At 37.1% G+C, this 22,059-nt stretch overlaps 1 protein-coding gene across 1 annotated transcript in view; it reads left to right on the top strand.

Annotated features, from left to right (window-relative positions):
* LOC145668705 (sodium-coupled monocarboxylate transporter 1-like) overlaps positions 1 to 22,059 on the top strand; it is a 168,564-nt gene that overhangs the window by 68,549 nt on the left and 77,956 nt on the right. Inside the window, exon 2 of the mRNA XM_081736803.1 lies at positions 13,651 to 13,879. Within this exon, the coding sequence (XP_081592929.1) occupies positions 13,662 to 13,879 (218 nt within the window). The 5' untranslated portion in view covers positions 13,651 to 13,661. The remainder of the gene's footprint in view (positions 1 to 13,650; positions 13,880 to 22,059) is intronic.

Genomic DNA, 22,059 nt, shown 5'->3' with positions numbered 1-22,059 from the left:
TACCTATGTAAATCAGTATCAATGTTGACAATTTAATACGTAAAACTTGTGCTGTAAACATGAATATTTGAAGTTAAGAACTTACTTTGTGTAAATTTTTAGCTTTTACTATATTGTAATTATTACTAGTAGCAAAGGCAACTTAAAAGCAGCTTGCTGTAAGCTTGCATTGGAAGTCAGCAAGCTTGCATCTGGCTTGATCGAAAAGCGTGCAAGCATGCCGCAAACTGGATTCCACTAACGAAGTTACCTGAGGGCAACCTTGCATTCAGTGTTCCATTCAAGCTTGAGGCAAGCGTTTTATTAGAGTTTAATAAGGACGCCAGTAGTGAGGCCACTAGTGCCCGGTATGATAAACCCAACTGCACAAACACAGACTACGATAAACAACAGCCACAACCCATCTCATTATAGCACGTTTATCCTGGTGTTACCAGTCGCCAGAGCCTCGTTAGCTTGCCGTACAATGAATGCAGTTTTCAGGATGCAATACGAGGAAATAAGGTTGATATTTGGGCACTCATAAGGGAGCGCCCCTTATACGCCAAGCTCTATAAAGAAAGAACATTGATTGATTAAAATCTGTTAAAATTCATATTGTTCTGCTGCTCTTCTGAACCAATTAAATTGATGTAGATAAATCAACCGGGTTCGATTCCCGGTAGGAGCACTCGCTCGAAAAAGTGTAAGAGCTTTATCAGACCAGCCATCCTGAGTGAGGTTTTCCTGGTTTTTCTCTCATTCATTCCAGGTAAATGTCAGGGTGGTACCTAACATATAGGTCCCAGGCCACTTCCTTCCTCCCCTTTCCTCGGATAGTGTGATCGCTGATGCATGACATCCCTCATACGTGGATGTCATCCCTCATGGCCATGGATGCCGAAACCCCGGAACTCTAATTCCTAATTCCATTAGATAACTCATCCAGAGAGAGAGAGATGTGTAGATTCAATACAAAAAGACCTACAAAAAAGAAAAGTATGAAAAAAACAAGCAAAAAGCAGGAAACTTTGGAATTAATAATTTAAAAATAAATTACACCTTTATACTTTGAGGCTTTTATCTCACAGTTTCTCAAAAGTTTCGCAAGTAAGAGACTGTTACGCAGTTTACAATTGAAATGAAATTTCGCAATAAGAAGGCGACTACTAAGGTAGCTTTAATCTAATCTCAGAGTTTCAAAACCCAGTCTATAACAGATACATCAACAAATTGGTGTTTGTTTTAAAAAACCAGTTTTATTTTTTATTATATAAAAGCCTGTCTTGCAAGGAAGGATAGCTACTTGGAAGTTCATATAGCATTAGTATAGCTGACTGTTGTTGCAGCTACAAAGACATATGCTAAGTTCTTAAAAGTGCCACTAGTTATTTCATTTTACATTGAGGTAAGATACATATACAGTATATATAAATGATGTACTTGATTTTTATATTCTGCCCAAATAGACGGTTATAACTTTCGTCCTGAAGTTACCTGTCAAATTCTAGACATATTAATTGACAAGGAGGTAAAACTACGATATTGATATCTACACACTTCTGTTACACCAAAAGCATCTCTTAGTCAGATAGTCACCTAGTAATTAAACATTATAGGTGTTTTAAGAATGTTAAAGGTTTAATAAATACCGATTAATTCAAATGTAGTATGGTTGGGGCCGCGCTGGCTCAGTAGTGGAGCGTTCACCACTGCTGCATGAGGTTCCTGGTTCGATCCCAGCTCACGCCAAATGAGCTTTCGGTGGACAAATACCATGTGCGTGGGATTTCTCGGGGCTCTCCTCCTCCCACTTTCATCATGTCATTCATTTCTTATCATCACCGTCTCTTTTAGCCCAGCCGGTATTACAGTGGGAACACAAACCTTAAGGATTTAATTTCATTTTTTTTTTTCAGTGCGGTTGATATTACGTCAAAGCAAATAGATTAAGTATTTTTAAAGTCAAATTAGATTTTCACACTTTGAAACTATGAACTCTTTTTTCCAGTTTTGTTCAAACATACCTTTCCTTAATAATAATAATAATAATAATAATAATAATAATAATAATAATAATAATAATAATAATAATAATAATAATAATAATAATAATAATAATAATAATAATGTGGTGGATACATTAATAATTGGCAGGTCAGAAAGTATAAGTGTTGTTTAAAGCCAGACTTCCGTGTAAAGAAATCTATATATGCACATTACTCCATAGACTTCACAATCAGGAAGTATGTAAAACACTTGGTAAAAATCCAAAGTCAGGTATAAGGAAGTCTTGCTACAAGGAAGACAATTGAGTCACCTACGAGGTAGTTGTAACGATAAAAATTTAAAGTATTGCAAAAAAAATACGGAAGGTAGTCTTCGACCTGCAGGTAGAGCTCAAGGAGAACAGTCTCAATTAAATTCTTGTTTCGGAAAAATCCCGCAATTCGACATCGTTTCTATATTTTTAGTAATTGTAATCTCAACGCTTCCATACCAAGACTGGAGTACATCAACAGTGACCAGGTTAGTAGTTTCTCTTAAAATGTCTAAATTAAGCAATTGTTAACAAAACCAAACGATCTTTAGCTTCAACTAAAGTCAATTAAAGTACGGTAACATGAATTTAAACTGTAAATCCAAAACTTTATGAACAAAATAAAAGAAATAGCTAGTAGCCACACTGCCCATGCAAAGCCCTAAGCCGTTTATTAATTTAATTGTTATGAAAATTAAAAATAAATTATTTAATGATATATGTTAAGTGTAGTTATTTAGCTGGTTGTCTGGTTCGCTATCATCAAACCCAGATTAACCAAATTACGGTAATATTAGCATCAAATAATTAACCACGATTATAAATCATTAACACCGAACCAGACACCACATGGTGGCCAGTGATAATAATAATAATAATAATAATAATAATAATAATATTAAAGCGTCAGAATCAAAAGTATATTTTTACAGCTTTAGTTCAGTATTATGCACGAACGCTTAAATAAGTTAAAAATAGGATTACATCTTGAAACTGTGAAAATCAAGCTTGCTTCTTAAAATGCTTGATGTAGAATAACCCCACTGCATTCAAAATGATCAGCTCTTTATTTAAGCCTTCAGCATTCTTGAAACTCATGTAAAGATTTTTTTTAAAAGACTACTAAAGAATGTTATTACTACGTTCAGTTTCTAAGGTAAAGCAGCTGGTTTTCCAAAAATACACGTAGTCAGAGCTTATTTTGTAAGCCAGTGCCAAGCGTATTATGTATATTGAAAATGATAAACAAAAGTTTTTGCAAGTTATACTACACTAAATAATTGAATGAGTTCAACTGTAATTTTTGGGTATACTTTGCGTACGAACTGTTTTTGAATTGTGTTATTTCTAGGGCCCGGAAGTTGAGGAAAAATCCTGCTTTTTACAAGTGCCAGAAGACGAGGCTTAATATATGTTCATTTTGGGTCATTGTAGGCCAGAAAATGGTGGATTTTATTTGTCCTTTTTTGCGTTCACCGGCGATTTTTTGTTTGTTGGTCTTTTTTTAAGCTTTTCATACGTCTTTCGACAATAAATTCACTGGCCATTAACTCGAATCACCACCACCTCTTAAACATATTTTCTTTAGTAAAGAAAATTCCAATGATAAGACATTCTTGAACGACTAGACTGATAAGACCAGATCTGCATCAATCACAAGTCAGATAAGGAGGCGTTACAATGTCCTGCAGCAAGGGGAGGGGTGAGGGTAGGAAGTTTTCTTATTTTATATAGTTTGTACTCCAGTTTGTGGAAGAAGGACAGACCGTTAACCTACCAGGAGCTTGTATTTCTTGAGCATTGGGTCTTATTTATACATCCTTATTTGCAGTTTTAGGTCCTTGTTTAGATATATTTAGGTCTTTTTATAGGTCCTATTTAGGCAAGTTTTAGGTCTTCAACTTCCAAGCCCTAGTTATTTCAATGTTTAATCAGCGGCGTATTATAAGGGAACGCCGATATGCCCGGCATCCCCTATTAATAAGAAAAAATTACGTATTTAATTGTATATAAATTGTTTGCTTGTAATTATCACAATTATTTCCACTGCAATCTTCTGTATGTGCTCTCTCGCCTTACTTTGATAAGCGGAACGTACGCATGCGCGTCACTCAGATGCACATTTTCTATCTTTCCTCTTGTCGTATGCTATGTTCCTTGGGCATCCAGGCCTACTGCAAGAAACGGAGTTTTCGTCTGCTTTCTGTGGAGTGCGCATGCGCAACTACTTGCTTTCTCAACTCCCTTCACCCCTTGCAACTCTATATTCTGCTTTAGATATACGCTAGCATATCTTCAAGTATTTCCAACTCTATCTATTTTGAACTAAGCTATAGTTTCTGTAGGGATGCGCACGAGACAAGATTTGTGGCTGTCTCGTCTCGAAAATGTGCTGTAAAATTGATGTCTCGACTCGAAAAATGTATATTTTACTATTGGAAGAGCTGTGTCTCGACTCGAATTTTGTCAGGAAAATTCTGTCTCGACTCGTCTCGTGCGCATCCCTAAGTTTCTGTACAGAACGTACGAGCGCTAACGTCAAGGAAAGACAACAAAACAGAAATAGCTAGTTCAATGCCTTTTTGAAGCATGTCGATTATGTAAATAATAGTATAAAAAATAGTTATACTTTAATCGTAATTAAATGCATCGTAATTGTAATCGTAATTGTGACCGTCTGCCCGGCCACAAAACTATGTTTTTGGACGACCAGTGTATTTCTTTTTAACTTTTATTCATGCAACGAAATTATTATTTTACTCAACTAAAAGCTATTTCTCTTTTGGTGAGAATTTCAACTCGTTCTGTGTATGCAGGTGTTCTTCAGTCGTTCTTATCGCTTCTCACGATAGAACAAAGAAGTTGTTGTTTTCCAATGCAACACTCATCGTCTCAACAGAGTATTTCGTCGTAGCAAACTTTTTTTTTCTTTCTGTAAAATAGTTTCCAACTTATAGTCTTCGTCACCATGACTGTTTTGCATATACGTTTTTCTTAATTACATTTATTAACATTGGGAATATTTTTGGATACGAAGTTGATATTGTGTGTGAATGATATTGTATTTATCGTGTTCTCATGCTTTCGTATTACGTCATCCTTCCTACTGTGAGAACAAGCGTTCCTATCCTGCAGGAGTCGTAGGTGGAATGACTCATACACACCGTTACCATTGTTCGCTTCTTTCCACTGAACAATTTTACCTATAACAGCAGTGCATAAAAATCTATAACCATGGGAAGAATTTATTAGTTAAGACTGCTACACTTTTTCAACTATTATTTCAAAGCTTCTTTCCCACGGGATCAAATTAAATGTTGCCAGTATTCTTTATTATAAATCGACACATTGGCAATGTCTATGAATGCGGAAAACATTAACATTTTATGTATTATTTTACATGGTGCATTGTCAATCCTGAGTATCGAAATGGGTTATTCCCAAGTGCGAGCAGAAGCGAGAAGTTAGCAAGGAGAATCCGTTGTAGCAAGAGTGTGGAAAAGTTTGCTGGAGAAAAAGGCAGTGCAAGACATCGTATAGAAGGATAGTATGAAGAATTTTCAGTGCTACATTAATATACATATAGGATGTGAAACAAGATAAATACCTTCTGGAGATGTAACGTCTTTTAGGAATCAAGATACCTCAATCAGCAGTATTCCCCCCTTTTTCCCTCGTCATTATCACATAGTGAAAATCTTAGCATAATACGAAGAGTGAATATATAGTGCTAGTGATATTCAAACAAGGGCTATGTTTCTAGTGTTCATATAGAGTGTGTGCATATTTACATTTACCATGCAGTGTTAAAAGTTTATTCTTCATTTTGCTTATTCGATTGCCGTAGAGCAATTTCTTCTGTTTAAGCATTTAGCTCTGCCAAGTGAGAATTTTGTGTGTTGTTAATATATATATATATATTTTGTTCCGTACCCACATATATCCAGTGTTGGGAAGTAACGTAACGCAAGTAACGCGTTACTTGTAACGCGTTACTTTTTAAGTAACGTTTCCTAGTAACGCGTTACATTTTTTCCAAAGTAACTGTAACGGTAACGCGTTACAAATTTTTAGGTAACGTACCTAGTTTGCGTTACTTTTTTCGCGTTACATTTCGGATGAGTAACTACAATATATGTATATTTTTTTCGGAAACAAATGTTTCTTTCATGTAAGTGAATTTCTCAGAATGAAACAATCGAGCATGAACTACGTATGTCAGTGACCGACAGTCACAGACACACAGAGAAACAGGTAAGTTCGTAGTGCCACTTGCTGTTTTCTGAAGATGAGGACAGCCTTAGGGAAATCACGTGTACTGATTGCAAGCACCTGGAAGATTTTGTCGGAGATTTTGACAGCTCCAAATCAATACATTCAGTGAGTGAACTAGGAGTGAAATGATACCGGTAGTCTATTTTACTTTGATTGGTGTTGTTTTTATAAAGATGGAGAACGAAAATATTTTACCGTTCGAACATTTGAAAGAATACTTTTTTCTTAAGAGCTGAGGATGATGGTGGACAGAATTTAAAAGCACGGTGTCTGAAGTGCCCCGGGGGAAAATATTTATCAACAACTAGGGTGACATAATTAACGATTTACAGTATTGGGTTAATATGAATAAACTGTGTTCTGATGAGCAGGCCTATTTTATTACTCATCGGGCCTAGGATGTAATATTGGAGTTGTATGTAATGTAATATTTGCTGATGCTGCTGATGGTATGTAATATTGGAGTTCTTTCACATGAGTTTGCTTATCCTAGAGTCCCGTTGATTATAGAGTAGTGTAATGTTTCTCTATATTCTTTATTTTTAATTTTACATAACATTGTTATTATTATATAATTAGTTTAGCAGAATAATAATAAGCAACCATTTTTTCTAACGCATAGGGAGCTAAAACTCGACTCGACTCGAATTCAAGTCGAGTTTCAAGTCAAGTCAAGGGTAATATACTTGAGTCGAGTTCCCAGCCGATTTAGTTTTTCGCGTCGAGTTTCGAGTCCAGTCGAGTTTGATAAATGGCTTGTTAGTTTTAAGTCGTCTTGAAATCAAGGCCTGATTACACTGGAAAACGAAAGCCATGAGAAATGTAAGATGAACAGTAATATGGAATACTTTTAATGTTGTTCACGAGAGGACACACTGCTCGCATCTCGTCTCGTCTCGATAGCGAAACCACAAGAGATTTTTTATAACAAGCTCAGCTCGACTCGGCTCAACTGAGAAGATGGCTCTAGCTGGCTCACTTGGGGTGAACCATAGGCTCGAGCTAGCTTGGTAGGGATGAGCCATTTGCTCGGTTCGGCTCAACTAGCAGAGTCGGTTGGGTGAGCTGTTGGCTCGGCTCACTTCTCCGTTCGGGTCAATAGTAAATGAGCTGTCAGCTGAGCTCCTTGAGTCGTTGACAATTCTAAACCCGGGCCGAGCAGTTTTGAAGATATTTGGCCAGTGCCCTATAACTTTTAATAATGTTAAGCTCGAGCCCGAATACTCAACCTAGTCCCTCAACCCAAATTCAGAAGCTCGTGAGCAATGTCCTTGACTCCTAGACGTCACGACTACCAAGGTTGGCAATCAACTAGATTTTTGGTATTCAAATACAAACCGCCTATTTTTCTTTTTATATACAGTGTTGTTATAATTAATAATAATAATAATAATAATAATAATAATAATAATAATAATAATAATAATAATAATAATAAGTTGTAGTAGTAGTAGTGTTATTGATAATAATTATACTGTCTATGTAATATACTTGAAGAATGTACTCGAAACTACACACCGGATTTGGCTCTAGTCGACTCGAAACTCGACCCCAATTCAAGTCGAGTTGGAGGAAATTTTTCGAGTCGAGTTCTCGGGTCGAGCTCAAAGATGTCTGTTTCTAGTCAAATCACGTCTCAAAGAAAACTCCCTCGTGCCCATCCCTACGAGTAACGAAGTATGGCATTTTATCAATGTTACATTATATGAAAATGTTCATATATCAAGTAAAAAATTGTCCTTGCATTTACATAAAGCGATTGAGAACGTGCAACAATAATAATAATAATAATAATAATAATAATAATAATAATAATAATAATAATAATAATAATAATAATAATAATAATAGCGGTAGTAATAGTAGTAAGGAAAATTGAAGTCATATTGTTTCACATTTTTAAAGTTTCGGACCTAAAAGTAACGAGTTAGTAACGCGTTACTTTCGAAGTAAAGTAACAGTTACTTTTTGGGGGCAAGTAACGCGTTACTAACGCGTTACATTTTAAGAGAAAGTAAAGTAACTTGTAACGCGTTACATTTTTACAAGTAACTTACCCAACACTGCATATATCTATACTCAATAAATAGGAATTTACCTAAGTAAATATCACCGTCTTCATTCATGTGTGTGTGAATTCCTGCGAGCAGACGGCTTGCCAGTTACGTGTACGTATGCGTGTGCATACGCAAAAGTAAGTATAACACAACCTGAGTCTCAAAAGCATCAACGTGGCTCATGTCAAATCACTGTTCACATTTCAACATTATCAATCTGCGCCCAACAGAATATGAGCCTGGACCAGGATTGTTATCAGCTGTTTTCTTAGGGAGTTCTTCGTGAGCCAGCACCCAAGGGAAACGGTAGGTAGCATAATTAAAGGCAAACTATTAATCTTCATCATAAATACATAGTATGTCCAGTGGCGTGGCCAGAAATTCTTTGAGGGAGCTCACACACACAAGCATAAATATAGAGCATTCTGTAGAAAAGCGGTCACCGATCTGGTAGACCAAGAGAGCCAGCATTCTCGCCCCTCGCAAAGATTGCTTGGGCCCTTCAGTCATTAGCACATATCCCGAGGAGATGAGGGGGATATGTCCCCTCCACCCGATTTGAAATTGTGATGATTTGTATCCGAATGCCACAAAGGAAAGTGGGATGAAATTGTTTCCCTTGTTTCATTTTTAAAAAAAAGAATCGTGTTTTTTTAATATTTCATTATCATTTATTATTGTTAGTCTATTTTCACCTATTTGTTTAATTCCTGTAACGATTCCTATAATGCTATTGTGATCATCATAATTTTGCTGAAATAAGAGTATTGTTGCGCCATACATAGTTGATTTTCTTTCATAGTTTTGGGGAAGTCATTATTTATATTATTACAAAACAAGTGTCCTAAAATTTTAATGTGGATCATTGTGGATGCGTAAATAGAAATATATCAATTATAAATATGCATGTATTCAGATTTCATAATGTGTTCACGACACTTGATACGTATCACAATTTTATCTACATCGCCTGGTATATAATATACAACAGGTTCACCTCAGAAATTAGATTCATCTACCGTAATATGAGTTTCATCACCCCTCCCCCCTGAGTAAGCCTAAAATATACCCTCCTCCCTCAAATCTGCCCTCCTCCAAATGTTGAAGACAACTCTGATCCTCCACAGCATTGTTTTCCAACTTCATAAATATTTTGAAGATCGATTTAAAAAATGGGAACGGTCTTACCCGTTTCCCGAACGTTGAAGAGAGATTTGCGCCCCTGCCTTCAGTATCTGGATATCTGACAACGAGATACATACTCAGAAACAGGCCCCAGAGCAGGTTTAAGTGTTTTCTATTTACATCTTCAAATGATATACGTATACACTCAGGCCCATATTCACGAATGGGCGTCTGAGTTTCGGACTCAAGATGACAAATTTCTAGGGGTGACTTTTTAAAGAACGAGATTGAAGTATGGTATGCGGAGAAAGAAGCTGCCCACGAGAAAGAAATAAAGGGAACTATACTGGAAACAATGTTCATACAACAGCGGGGCCGAGTTTTCTTGTCACACGGTAGTAGTAAGAAGAAGCTGAGACAATTGCTTATTGGCTTCTGACGTAATCTACGCATTTGCTTCTGTATGCCCCACTAGGCCACCAATTAGGGGGCCTCCCCCCTAAATTTTTTACAACCCTATATTTCCCATCGGTATAGCTATGTACTGCTGATTTTAGTAGTATTGTATGGCACAAGTGACTAACTTTGGCATCTCCATTTCGAAATACCACGCTACGCTACTGTGTTTAATGGCTATTGAGTATTATGCGGTTTCGCCAAAAAGCTTTAAAAAACATTTGTTCTCACTAAAATGTTTGTCGTATTTTTAGAAATCCAAGGTATTTGTTCACAGTCAAATTCCTCGACAAATGTTCTGGATTAAACTCACCTCTGACCATGGTCACGATTCAACTCACCTCTAACCATGGTCATCTCTGGTGCATGGGATCCTTCGTTCGATTCCAGTTCGGGCCAAGTGAACTTCGTGGTGGACAAACACCATGTGCGTGGACTTTCTCGGGAATCCCTTGTTTCCTCCCACTTTCTTCAGTCCACCATTTTCTTTATTTCTCATTATCACTGTCTCCTTTAGCCTAGCCGGAATAATCGTGGGGACGTAAAACTGAAAGATTTCATTTTATTTCTTCTTTAGCCATCTGCTTTTAAATATTTATGTCTACTTGTAGTTTCCAGAGATTTGAACACTATTTATTATAAGAATTCCTTCCTTTGTTTCTTTTAAAATTAAATTATAGCATCGAGAGTGTATAACACGTAGACTTATTCTATCATATTATTACATGTACTCTTATCGAGAATCGAACGAGGATCTACCATAACACACACAAGAATACTAATAATTAGATAGGCGTAACTAAGGGTTGTGCGGGATATACTCGAAAATAATTACTTTTATTCACATTTTCGAAAATAAGTAAATATAAAGAAAATATATTATTTTTTTTTTTTACAAACAACTCTGTCAGCTCTTTAAATCAAATAAATATCCAATTATTATCTCTTGCTGTGGTATTCTGTTAATAAGCTATCACTACACTCAGTGACCCTCTAATCAAATGACCTGGGTACATCTGTAAACCATTTAACCACGAAGAACCTCTAAAACGCTTTCCTGTAAGGATGATCAATTCTTCGATTTATCCCCCTCGGATTTTTATGCTATTAAGCAGTGGATAGTCAAATCTATTATAGAGACGAGATAAACTCATAAATTTAGTGGCAACACCTAGAGTTGGAAACATGTTAGTGGTTTAGGTTGGCCACGGTCAGGTGGCGACTGCAACGGAAGGCTCTTGATAGTCTTAGGGTAAACTCTACGTGAAGAACAGTAGAACGGCAGTGTCCAGTATACTCTGAGCAGACGGTGATAGTGTAAAATGGACAATCATTGCGATTTGCAAAGGGGGCAAATAGTTGAGGCTTGGTTAGGTGATGCGAGCGTGACGAGAGTGAAAATGTATCGGCATGTCGGATGTGTCGCGAGGGATAGTATCCAAGGTGATGAAAGCATACAAAACTCACGGGAAAATCATAGCAACGAAGAGGAACAGTGCTCAGAAGAAAATCTTCAGTGATAGGTTATGTCGAGCGTTAAAATGACTTTTCCTAATAACCACCATCCAAATCACATAGAAACTCAAGCAGCAACTCTCTCATCCTGTGTCGATAATCACAGTCTGCCATGAGTTAAATCATATGCGCATACAGGGTCGGGTTACATGTGTGAAAACGCTGAAAAGTGGCCATAATGCTTTGGCAAGACGCCTATGGTGATGTGAACATGAAATATGGGTCTTGTCAGATAAGTTATCATTCACCCTTTATTTCAAATCACGTGGGGCGTGTTTATATGTAGTGGACGTTTAAAGAAGCGTGTAATCTGTAGTGTCTCCGCCAAACCGTGAAACATGGCGGCAGCTCTGTGATTCTCTGAACTGAAATATTCTGATTTTCAGTTGATCCTGTCCTGATTCTCTCCGGTCGTGTCACTGCCTGTGACTGTGTTGCCATTTTAGGGAACCATATTGCATCAATTTGGTCCATATATTGCTTCCGTTCAATGACGCCATATTTCAGCATGATAATGCGCCATTTCACACACCTGTAGCTATTGGAGCATGGTTTGAGAAACAGTAGAAGGATGTTGAACACCTCCCCAGACACACCCAACCCCTAAAACTGAACACAATTGGCCTGTTCCGTTTTGAAGACACGAATGAGATGCAGATTTCCACTTCTATTTTCACTCATAAAACTAAGCGATGCACAGCAGTGATTTAATATTTCACAATCTCGACATCAATAATTCTATTGCAAGTAGCAACAGAGCTCTAAAGACGAGAGATCCAATACCATATTAATCAGGTTAAGTTGCATTTTTTTTTTTCAGATTTTTCATTAAATTGATCAGTATCTGCACATGATTTGTTAAAGATTAAAATTAGAAGAAAAAGAAAGTTTTGTAACGTGTCCGAAGTGGTGAAATTAGCGGTCAAGTCGCATTCAATTTTGTTTTATGCCATTTCCGATATGTTGTCATTGATCAGTATTGGAAATATTGAACACATTATTGCACCTTTATGTTAGTAGCTATATAATATTGTTTTCTTGAATTACTAATGATAATAATAAGTTCCGTTTCACTGTGTGCAAATTCAATACTATGCAAATTCAATACTCAGACTTGAAGTAGTGCAACTATAACTTCTATGGGAATGATATCAAGGATAAAATCTGTTCCTCTGACCCTCAATCCATATCAAAAAGCCATTATTGTTTTTGCTCTATAGAAAATAAAAAGGAAATGAAATTTTTTAGTTTTACGTCCCACGGTTATGCCGGCTAGGCTAAAGGAGACGGTGAAGATGAGAAATGAGTGAAATGGTGGAATGAAGAAAATGGAAGAACTCCGAGGGAACTCACGCACACGGTGTTCGTCCACCACAAAGTTCACTTGGCGGGAGCAGAGTTTGAACCCTGGATCCCATGCACCAGAGGTGAACGCTCTACCACTGAGCCACCTCGGCCCCCTTTTGCTCTGTAGAGCTCAATATTGAAATGGCAAGTACTAACTGATATATATTACTTTAGTTGCTATAGAGGAATAAAATCAGAAATGAAACATTCTTGCGGCACTGAATTCCATATTTAAAAACTGGTCGTCGCTATCTAATTCCATTTTATCCATTATACAGGGTGATTTTTTTTTAATCTCACAGATTTCATTTGAGTCTAGAATTTCTAACTGAGGAGGTCCGTTTTTCATGCGGTTTGGGGCAAATGATTAAGGAAGGATGGGAGATTTATGGAACTATTATGTTTACTAGTTTAAATTCATCCGGGGTAACAGTGAAATATCGAAAAATACGAACATATTGATCGATATATCGAAATATCGCACAATGCTCCTTACGTAAATATTTTGTAAAGACGTCGCAAGAAGTTGAATGAACTGAAGGCGAGTGGTTTTCACCAAGCTGCTGTCTTTTTCCTTCAATAGAGGACAGCTTACTCTAAATCAGACTCCTCAACTGAAAATACAACACCAACTTCACTCATAAACTTGTTAATGTCAGCAACTTAGCCAAAAAAAAAAAAAAAATGTCCAACATTCTATGAGTGGGTACAGAATTTTGTAAACCTGACGTACCTCTTAAGTGTCAGAATCTGTAAAACAAACGTTAGGATCTATACTGATAGTAGTTGAATACTAATGTAGATTAATAAACAGTTCATCTTAGTGAACTTGAATGATTTTGAATTTTTTTCCAGGTGCATTCAACATGGACTCCTACAATACTGCCGAAGAGATTGAGCTGGACAAATTAGTAAAGCGCTTTGGATGGACGGATTACGTAATATTTGTTGGAATGTTGTTGATTTCCTCAATAATTGGCATTTACTATGGATTTTTCAGTAAAAGGCCAAAAACTGTTGACGAATTATTGATGGCCAATAGAGAAATGAGCACATTCCCAGTTGGAATGTCACTTGTTGCTAGGTAAGAAATGTTAATATCTTGTCTGATTGGTCTTCTCCAAGGCAAATTCTAGCTCACTTAATTTAACGTACGTAAATGTTGATATTGGGGGTTAAAAAGGATGTTTAATCCTCGCTCCTGTAGTTGTAAAATGCATAAAGAAAATTTAATTAATACTTTCTTGTCGAGTTTTCAGCATGTGAGATAAGTAAAAAAAAATAAATGAAATCTTTGAGTCTATAATGTCCCACGATTCTGCTTCTTAGGCTAAGGGAGACGATGATTAAAGTAAGTGAACGATGATAGAATGATTACTGGAATGAGAAAGTGTGAGGAAACGGGAGTACCACGAGAATGATGTCCACCACAAACTTGCTTGGCCGGGGATTGAACCAGGGACCCCACGTACAGGAGGTAAGTGCTCTATCACTGAGCTACCGTATCCCCAGTAAGGTAAATGAAATGTATATGTTCAATTCTAATTATAATACATTTAAACGTGAAATTCTCTTAAATCCGATATACAGTGTATATTATTGATTGACTAAGTTCTAAGGTCAACTGATAACAATAAAACTGTTTCCTTGATAACAGTTAAGCTGTCGCATTGATAACAATTAAACAAAGAATAATTTTGCACGAAATGCAACATTAACAAAGCACATATTCAATATGTCTAACAGACGGTTATATAATGAATCAATTAAATTACATTATTTCCTACATATTTAGATAACAAAACACCTTTCATAAGGTTGACTAATACAGAGGGCTGACTAATACGTGTGTCAATTTCATTTGTTCACTGTGCAAAAGTGATATGAGGTAAAGCCGTGCAATTTGCTGTAACTTTAGACGAAGAACGTAAGTTTTGTTTCGCCATAGAAGCATGTCACTTGTACTAAAGATTGAAGAGATATAGGGTCAAAGGTCAAATTTCGATTTTTTTTTCCTTATGGAACTGCAATGGTAAATTCTGAAAGAGCCTGAAAAAATGTAAATCGAAGTGAGTAGAGTGGGGACACTTGGTGCTGTTTTTTTCCTACTGCGCATGCGCAAACCCTCGACGCTGATTGGCTGGCGCCGGTCACGTGACCCGCCACGCCCCTTGACGCTGATTGGCTGGCCACGCCCCCTTGACGCTGATTGGTCGGTGTAGGCCACGCCCCCTGCCACGCCCCTTGACGCTGATTGGCTGGCGTCGGCCACGCCCCTTGACGCCGATTGGTCACACTCTTTTACGACCTCCGATTGGCTGGCAGCGGACCCCGCAGATTGGCTGGCGCGGGACCCCCGCCGATTGGCTGGTACCGGACCCCGCCCCGTTCACGCCGATTGGCTGGATGCGGACACCCACCGATTGGCTGGCGCCGGACCCCGCCCCTTAACGGCGATTGGCCGACCACGCGCACGGTCTGCGCAGATCGGTCGACGCCGGACCTCGCGTACCCTTTTATGAGCACTTTACGAACACATAGCTGAGGAGATATCACATTTTCCATTCACCTATTTAACGCAGCACATATTACATAAGATTCGTTCCCTTTTATGAGCACTCTTTTTAAACATAGCAGAGAATAATGGGGGAGTATTCGCCCTCCATTTTGAGACCAATTTTTGACCTACTGCGCATATGTGCAAAACTGTTCCGATTCCACCGGAGCAGAACTGTCGTTCTATTTATCAATGGTACCAGAACACACACACACACACACACCAGCAGACCACAGACTGTTTCAGTTCAGGAGCAGATTACGGCTATGCGCAGAAACATAAAATAAGACATAACACCCCCGTTCTCTTTTACGAGCACTTTATAGCAACATAATAGAGCAGAGAATAAAAAATAACAACACACACACACAGCAGACCGCAGACTGTTCCAGTTCAGGAGCAGATTACGGCTATGCGCAGAAACATAAAATAGGACATAACACCCCCGTTCTCTTTTACGAGCACTTTATAGCAACATAATGGAGCAGACCGCAGATTGTTCCAGTTCAGGAGCAGACTACGGCTATGCGCAGAAACATAAAATAAGACATAACACCCCCGTTCTCTTTTACGAACACTTTATAGCAACATAATGGAGCAGACCACAGATTGTTCCAGTTCAGGAGCAGACTACGGCTATGCGCAGAAACATAAAATAAGACATAACACCCCCGTTCTCTTTTACGAGCACTTTATAGCAACATAATAGAGCTATACAGTTTATGTGGGATACGCCCTTTCTATGACAATTTTAACCGATTTGGGTGAAACTCGGCATATGGGGGTTTTCGGCCATGCTGAGTACGAATATCATTCTTATTTTTACCTGGGTCTTATGGTTCATGTGGGATACGCCCTTTCTATGACAATTTTAACCGATTTGGGTGAAACTCGGTATACAGGGGTTTTCGACCATGCTGAGTACGAATATCATTCTTATTTTTACCTGGGTCTTATGGTTCATGTGGGATACGCCCTTTCTATGATAATTTTAACCGATTTGGATGAAACTCGGCATATGGGGGTTTTCGACCATGTTGAGTACGAATATAACTGGGTCCTATAGTTTTTGTGGCATACGCCCTTTCTACGACAATTTTATCCAATTTGGATGAAACTCGGCATATGGGGGTTTTCGGAAATGCTGATTACCAATACCACACCTACTTTTACCTGAGTCTTATAGTTTATGAGGGATACGTCGATTGTATGACACTTAAAACCTAATAACTCAAAAACGGATGCACATATTGAGGTCGTGTTTCCACATTTAGTAACGGGTCACCAGCAACCACAAGTTCCAAAATAATGACCATCGAGGTCAAAGGTCAAGATACTTAAAACCTAATAACACGAAAACGGGGCCACATATTGAGATGGTGCTTCCAAGTCTGGTAATTGGTCATCAGGTACTACAAGATCCAAAACATTGACCATCGAGGTCAAAGGTCAACATACTTAAAACCTAATAACTCGAAAACGGATCCACATATTGAGATGGTGTTTCCAAGTCTGGTAATTGGTCATCAGGTACTACAAGATCCAAAATAGTGGTCATCGAGGTCAAAGGTCAACATACTTAAAACCTAATAACTCTTAAATGGATCCACATATTGAGGTGGTGTTTCCAAATCTAGTAACTAGTCATCAACTACTACAAGTTCCAAAATCATGACCATCGAGGTCAAAGGTCAACATACTTAAAACCTAATCACTCAAAAACGGATCCACATATTGAGATGCTGTTTCCAAATCTAGTAATAGGTCATCAGGTACTACAAGTTCCAAAATCATGACCATCGAGGTCAAAGGTCAACATACTTAAAACCTAATCACTCGAAAACGGAGCCACATATTGAAGTGGTGTTTCCAAATCTAGTAATACGTCATCAGCTACTACAAGTTCCAAAATCATGACCATCGAGGTCAAAGGTCAACCTACTTAAAACCTAATCACTCGAAAACGGAGCCACATATTGAGATGCCGTTTCCACATTGAGTAATAGGTCATCAGGTACCACAAGTCCCAAAATAGTGCCCATCGAGGTCAAAGGTCAACATACTTAAAACCTAATAACTCTTAAATGGATCCACATATTGAAATGCTGTTTCCACATTTAGTAATTGGTCACCAGGTACTACAAGTTCCAAAATCATGACCATCGAGGTCAAAGGTCAACATACTTAAAACCTAATAACACGAAAACTGAGCCAAATATTGAAGTGGTGTTTCCAAATCTATTAATACGTCATCAGCTACTACAAGTTCCAAAATCATGACCATCGAGGTCAAAGGTCAACCTACTTAAAACCTAATCACTCGAAAACGGAGCCACATATTGAGATGCCGTTTCCACATTGAGTAATAGGTCATCAGGTACCACAAGTCCCAAAATAGTGGCCATCGAGGTTAAAGGTCAACATACTTAAAACCTAATAACTCTTAAATAGATCCACATATTGAAATGCTGTTTCCACATCTAGTAATTGGTCATCAGGTACTACATGTTCCAAAATAATGATCATCGAGGTCAAAGGTCAACCTACTTAAAACCTAATAACTCGTAAACGGAGCCACATATTGAGATGGTGTTTCCAAATCTAGTAATAGGTCATCCGGTACTACACGTTCCAAAATCATGATCATCGAGGTCAAAGGTCAACCTACTTAAAACCTAATAACTCGTAAACGGAGCCACATATTGAGATGTTGTTTCCACATTTAGTAATTGGTCACCAGTAACTACATGTTCCAAAAATACTGACCATCGAGGTCAAAGGTCAAACTCGAAAACGAAGCAACATATTGAGGGGCGGTTTCCACATTTTAGTGACAGGTCATCAACTACTACATGTCCTAAAGGTACTTACCACGGAGGTCAAAAATCAGACTAGTGAACGAAGCAACATATTGAGGTGCTGTTTCCACATTTAGTAATTGGTCACCAGCAACTACATGTCCCAAAAAGGTCAAATATTTAAACCAGAATAACTCGTAGATTGAGCGTCGGAAAATTTTTGTACCAAGGAGAAAAAGTGAAGGAGGAATAAATTTGAGTGCCCTATTGAATTTTGTACCAACGAGAAATCTCATTTGCAACTAGCTTAGAATTTCTGTACCTGTTTGGGTTATTCAAAATTTGATTGGATTATTTCCTTATGTACCAACTGGAAAAAAAGTGAAGGAATAAATTTGGGTTGAATATCTAGTTTTGTACCTAACAAAATAAGAAAAAGAAGTGAAGAACGAATAAAATTTGGATGGACTATTTTCTTATGTACCAAGAAAAAAAATGGAGCACCAGCGACAAAAAAGAAACCGAAGGAGCAATAAATTTGGGTGACCTAATCAGTTTTGTACTAAGCAGAATCAGCATTCTATACTTTTTTCTGCCATTCATTGGGGTTGTCCTATTTCCTTTTGTACCAACGAGAACCATTTTTAACAGACAGAATTTGTACCAAACAGAAAAGAGGAGCTACACGATTAAACAAAGCAATCAATTTTTAACTAGCTCAGAATTTATGTGCCTTTTGTAACGAAGAAACAAATTTGAAGGAGGTTCATTTTAAGTAATCCTGCTGCGAGTAGATCAATTAGTACATAGTAAAAAAATAAAACAATATGGCATTATTGCGACTTTCATTTTCGAATACATACGAATTAGGCCACTATGGCAAAAAATTCTACTCTCTCCTTATGCTTTAGAAACCCGCTAGTAGGGCGTCGATTCAGTAATCCATATTGGAGTATACCTTTTATACAACAGACAAGCTTCTTAGCCCCACTCCAGAAATTAGAAAACAAATTCTTTCTTCTACTGTCTTCGGCATGCATTTTAGACCAAGGGCAGCAAGATTCGATTCTCTCGATCTTCTGCTTTACTTGGAAATTATCCACATCTTAGAATTTATCAGGTTACATCTAGTAAAAGAAAACGAATAGATAATTTTGAGACAGTTCCATATGGGTAAATACAGTATTAGTAGAAACGATAGTTTTTAATTAAGTAGAGATAAGGAGAGAGTGAAAAAAATGGAAAATTAAATTTTAAATCATTATTATTATTATTTTAGGTGTCAAAAGGAAGAATAAATGAATTTGAGTGGCATATGTACGGAATTTAGTTTTCTACCGGGCAAAAAAATTTGAATGGATATTTTATTTTGTACCAGCTGGGGATTTAGTGTTGTACCATTACCACCGAGAAGGTGTAGAATATTTAGTTTTGTTGGCTTCTTTATTTTGTATTAACGACTAAAACCTTTAACACATACTTGGTTGTGTGCATTACAATGGCCGAAGTTTTTCATTTCCCTGTGGTACAACGTAATGGTCGCCCCGCTTATTCTAGGTCTACAGTTAGATATTTTCGATTGGATAATGGTATAAACCCATGTTTTGTTGAGCACAATGCCCACTATAACGATGTGGTAGACGATTATTTGATGGATAGATATTTGTTTAATAGTCGCTATAACAAATGGTATATGATAGAATTTGTTAAGCATTTATCGCAGGTAGATATTAAGATAGACTTTTTGTCGTTGGTTACTCGTTTAACTGCACACAGTTCTCTTTTCCAATCAGCTACCTTTTTGCCATGAAAACTAAGGGTAATAGTTATACTGTGATAGCTTTCTTTCGCTATGGGGGAACGCAGGACACTTTGGATGAGTTATTAAAGTTTTGGAATCATGTGTGCGAGTTCAGGCCAAGTATCCAGATTGCAGATTTACTTGGTTGCTTTACACGATGTGGTAAAATTGCCCTTTTTGCGGTATCTCCTGATACCTATCTGTTGGACCTCGCGGTATTTGGAAACTTGGTGAAAAAGAATAACAAATGGTTTTTCTCACAATAAAGCTATACATACAGAATAACCCATTATGGCAAAAGGTAAATACTACTTTCTCCTTATGCCTAGTTGGAGTAGACTTCGATACATTGTGTAAGAATTTCCAATTAATAGTGGTATTGCACTGTACTTATAATAGTCTGTAATAGTGCGGTTTATTGTAGTCTACCAGCAATAATGATCTCTAAGAGAGTTATTAGGTAAAGATAACAATTACACCGCCATTCTGCGAACAGATTTATAAGACCATATTCTGCTACTCAAACAAACGAAGGAATAAGCTCAGAATTTCTATACTTTTTGTGCTATTCAAATAAACCTATTCACTTTTATACCACCTTTTAGTTTTGTACCAACCACAAAAAAAGGGAAGAAGGACCATTATAACAAGCTCACTATTTTTATACCATTTTGTATTATTCTATTTTGATTTTTGTAACAACCAGAAGAAAAGTGAAGATGATACATTTTATACCTTTGTGACGGGTTAAAAAAAACGAGTGGTTCATTTAGTTGTGGTGCTACATTTTGTATATTTTTGTGTCATCCAGAGAACAATTTAAATTGCCTCTCCCGTCACTATATGGGTATTGACGTGTGTTTAGGAATTAGGTTTACAAAATACTAACGGCGACGCTAAGTCCAAAGTTTCCCGGTCACTAACTAAATTGCGTCATAATTCAATTATAACTTAATCCATAGCAATTAGCGTACTAAAGAAAACTGATGAAGGACGACGAATCATAACAGCATGCATGACCATTTTTGATCAGAGTGGTGATAGAGGAAAAAAGCAGAAGGAATCATATCAAAGTAAGAATCAGCTCATCAAGGAAAAGAAAAGTTTCATGTTCCACACCATCTATAAAGAGTGCGAAATTATTCATTCTGTTGCTGCAGATATTTAAGCAGCGTTACGAATGCGTTACCTAACACTTGTATTGCAAACGTACTGCCTATTGCTCAACGATTCAATTATTTTTTAAACTTTCTTTCCTCGTCTAAGTCCAAAAAGACAAATATATATATTTGCATTTATGTATTTTATTATAATGGAATATAAGATTATGGAGTATATTTGGAAATAATAGAACATACATCATGACGTTAAATTAACGAATTATTTTGCATTGCCTTGAAACATATTATTAAACACGGAGAATGCATAGAATGTTTTTATTGTAGGTTTATAAGTAGATGTGTCACACTTGATTTGTTTTTGCGGAAGAGTAGAAAAATGACTAGCATGGAAATTGCTTATGTTTCACCTAGAGAAAAAGAAATTCAGCGTGAAAACGAGAAACCAATACTGGTAATCCAACCGTCTGACCCCGATTTGCCAGATGAATTACGTGATAAAGTGAGAATCATGTATCCAACACAAGAAATAGAAGAAGTGTATTATTTTAGACGCTGTAATAGATATAATGATGAAATACTCCCGGAAAGTGATGATGACAGTGTTTCGAATATTACCTGTTTTGAACTGGAAGCTAATGAGTGCGAGTGTACTAGTGAAACTATTATTGATACATGTGTTATACAATTATTTAATGAGTATACACCAAATTCAGTATTATTATGTGAAGCATGTTCTAAACATAATGAGAATGAAAAAGATCACAACTGTTTGCTGCAGTATGATTACGAATTATTGCAAAAGGTGTGGACGATCTTAATTAAACGTGAAATGAGAGAAAAAATCTATAAACTCTATTTAAAGAAGCATTTTAAAGGTTGCAATATTAAGAACACTTATACTTTGGAGAAAAAATTTAATCTGGTATATGAATACATTACAGAGTGTGATTATTATATCAACAAAATAGTAGAAAGGTTTTTAGAAAA

Source organism: Thermobia domestica, chromosome 13 (assembly GCF_964235325.1).
Source record: "Thermobia domestica chromosome 13, izTheDome1.hap1.1, whole genome shotgun sequence".
In the NCBI taxonomy this organism is placed as follows: Eukaryota; Metazoa; Arthropoda; class Insecta; order Zygentoma; family Lepismatidae; genus Thermobia; species Thermobia domestica.
Note: the sequence above shows the minus strand (reverse complement) of the source record. Positions and strands in the feature narration are given on the sequence as shown.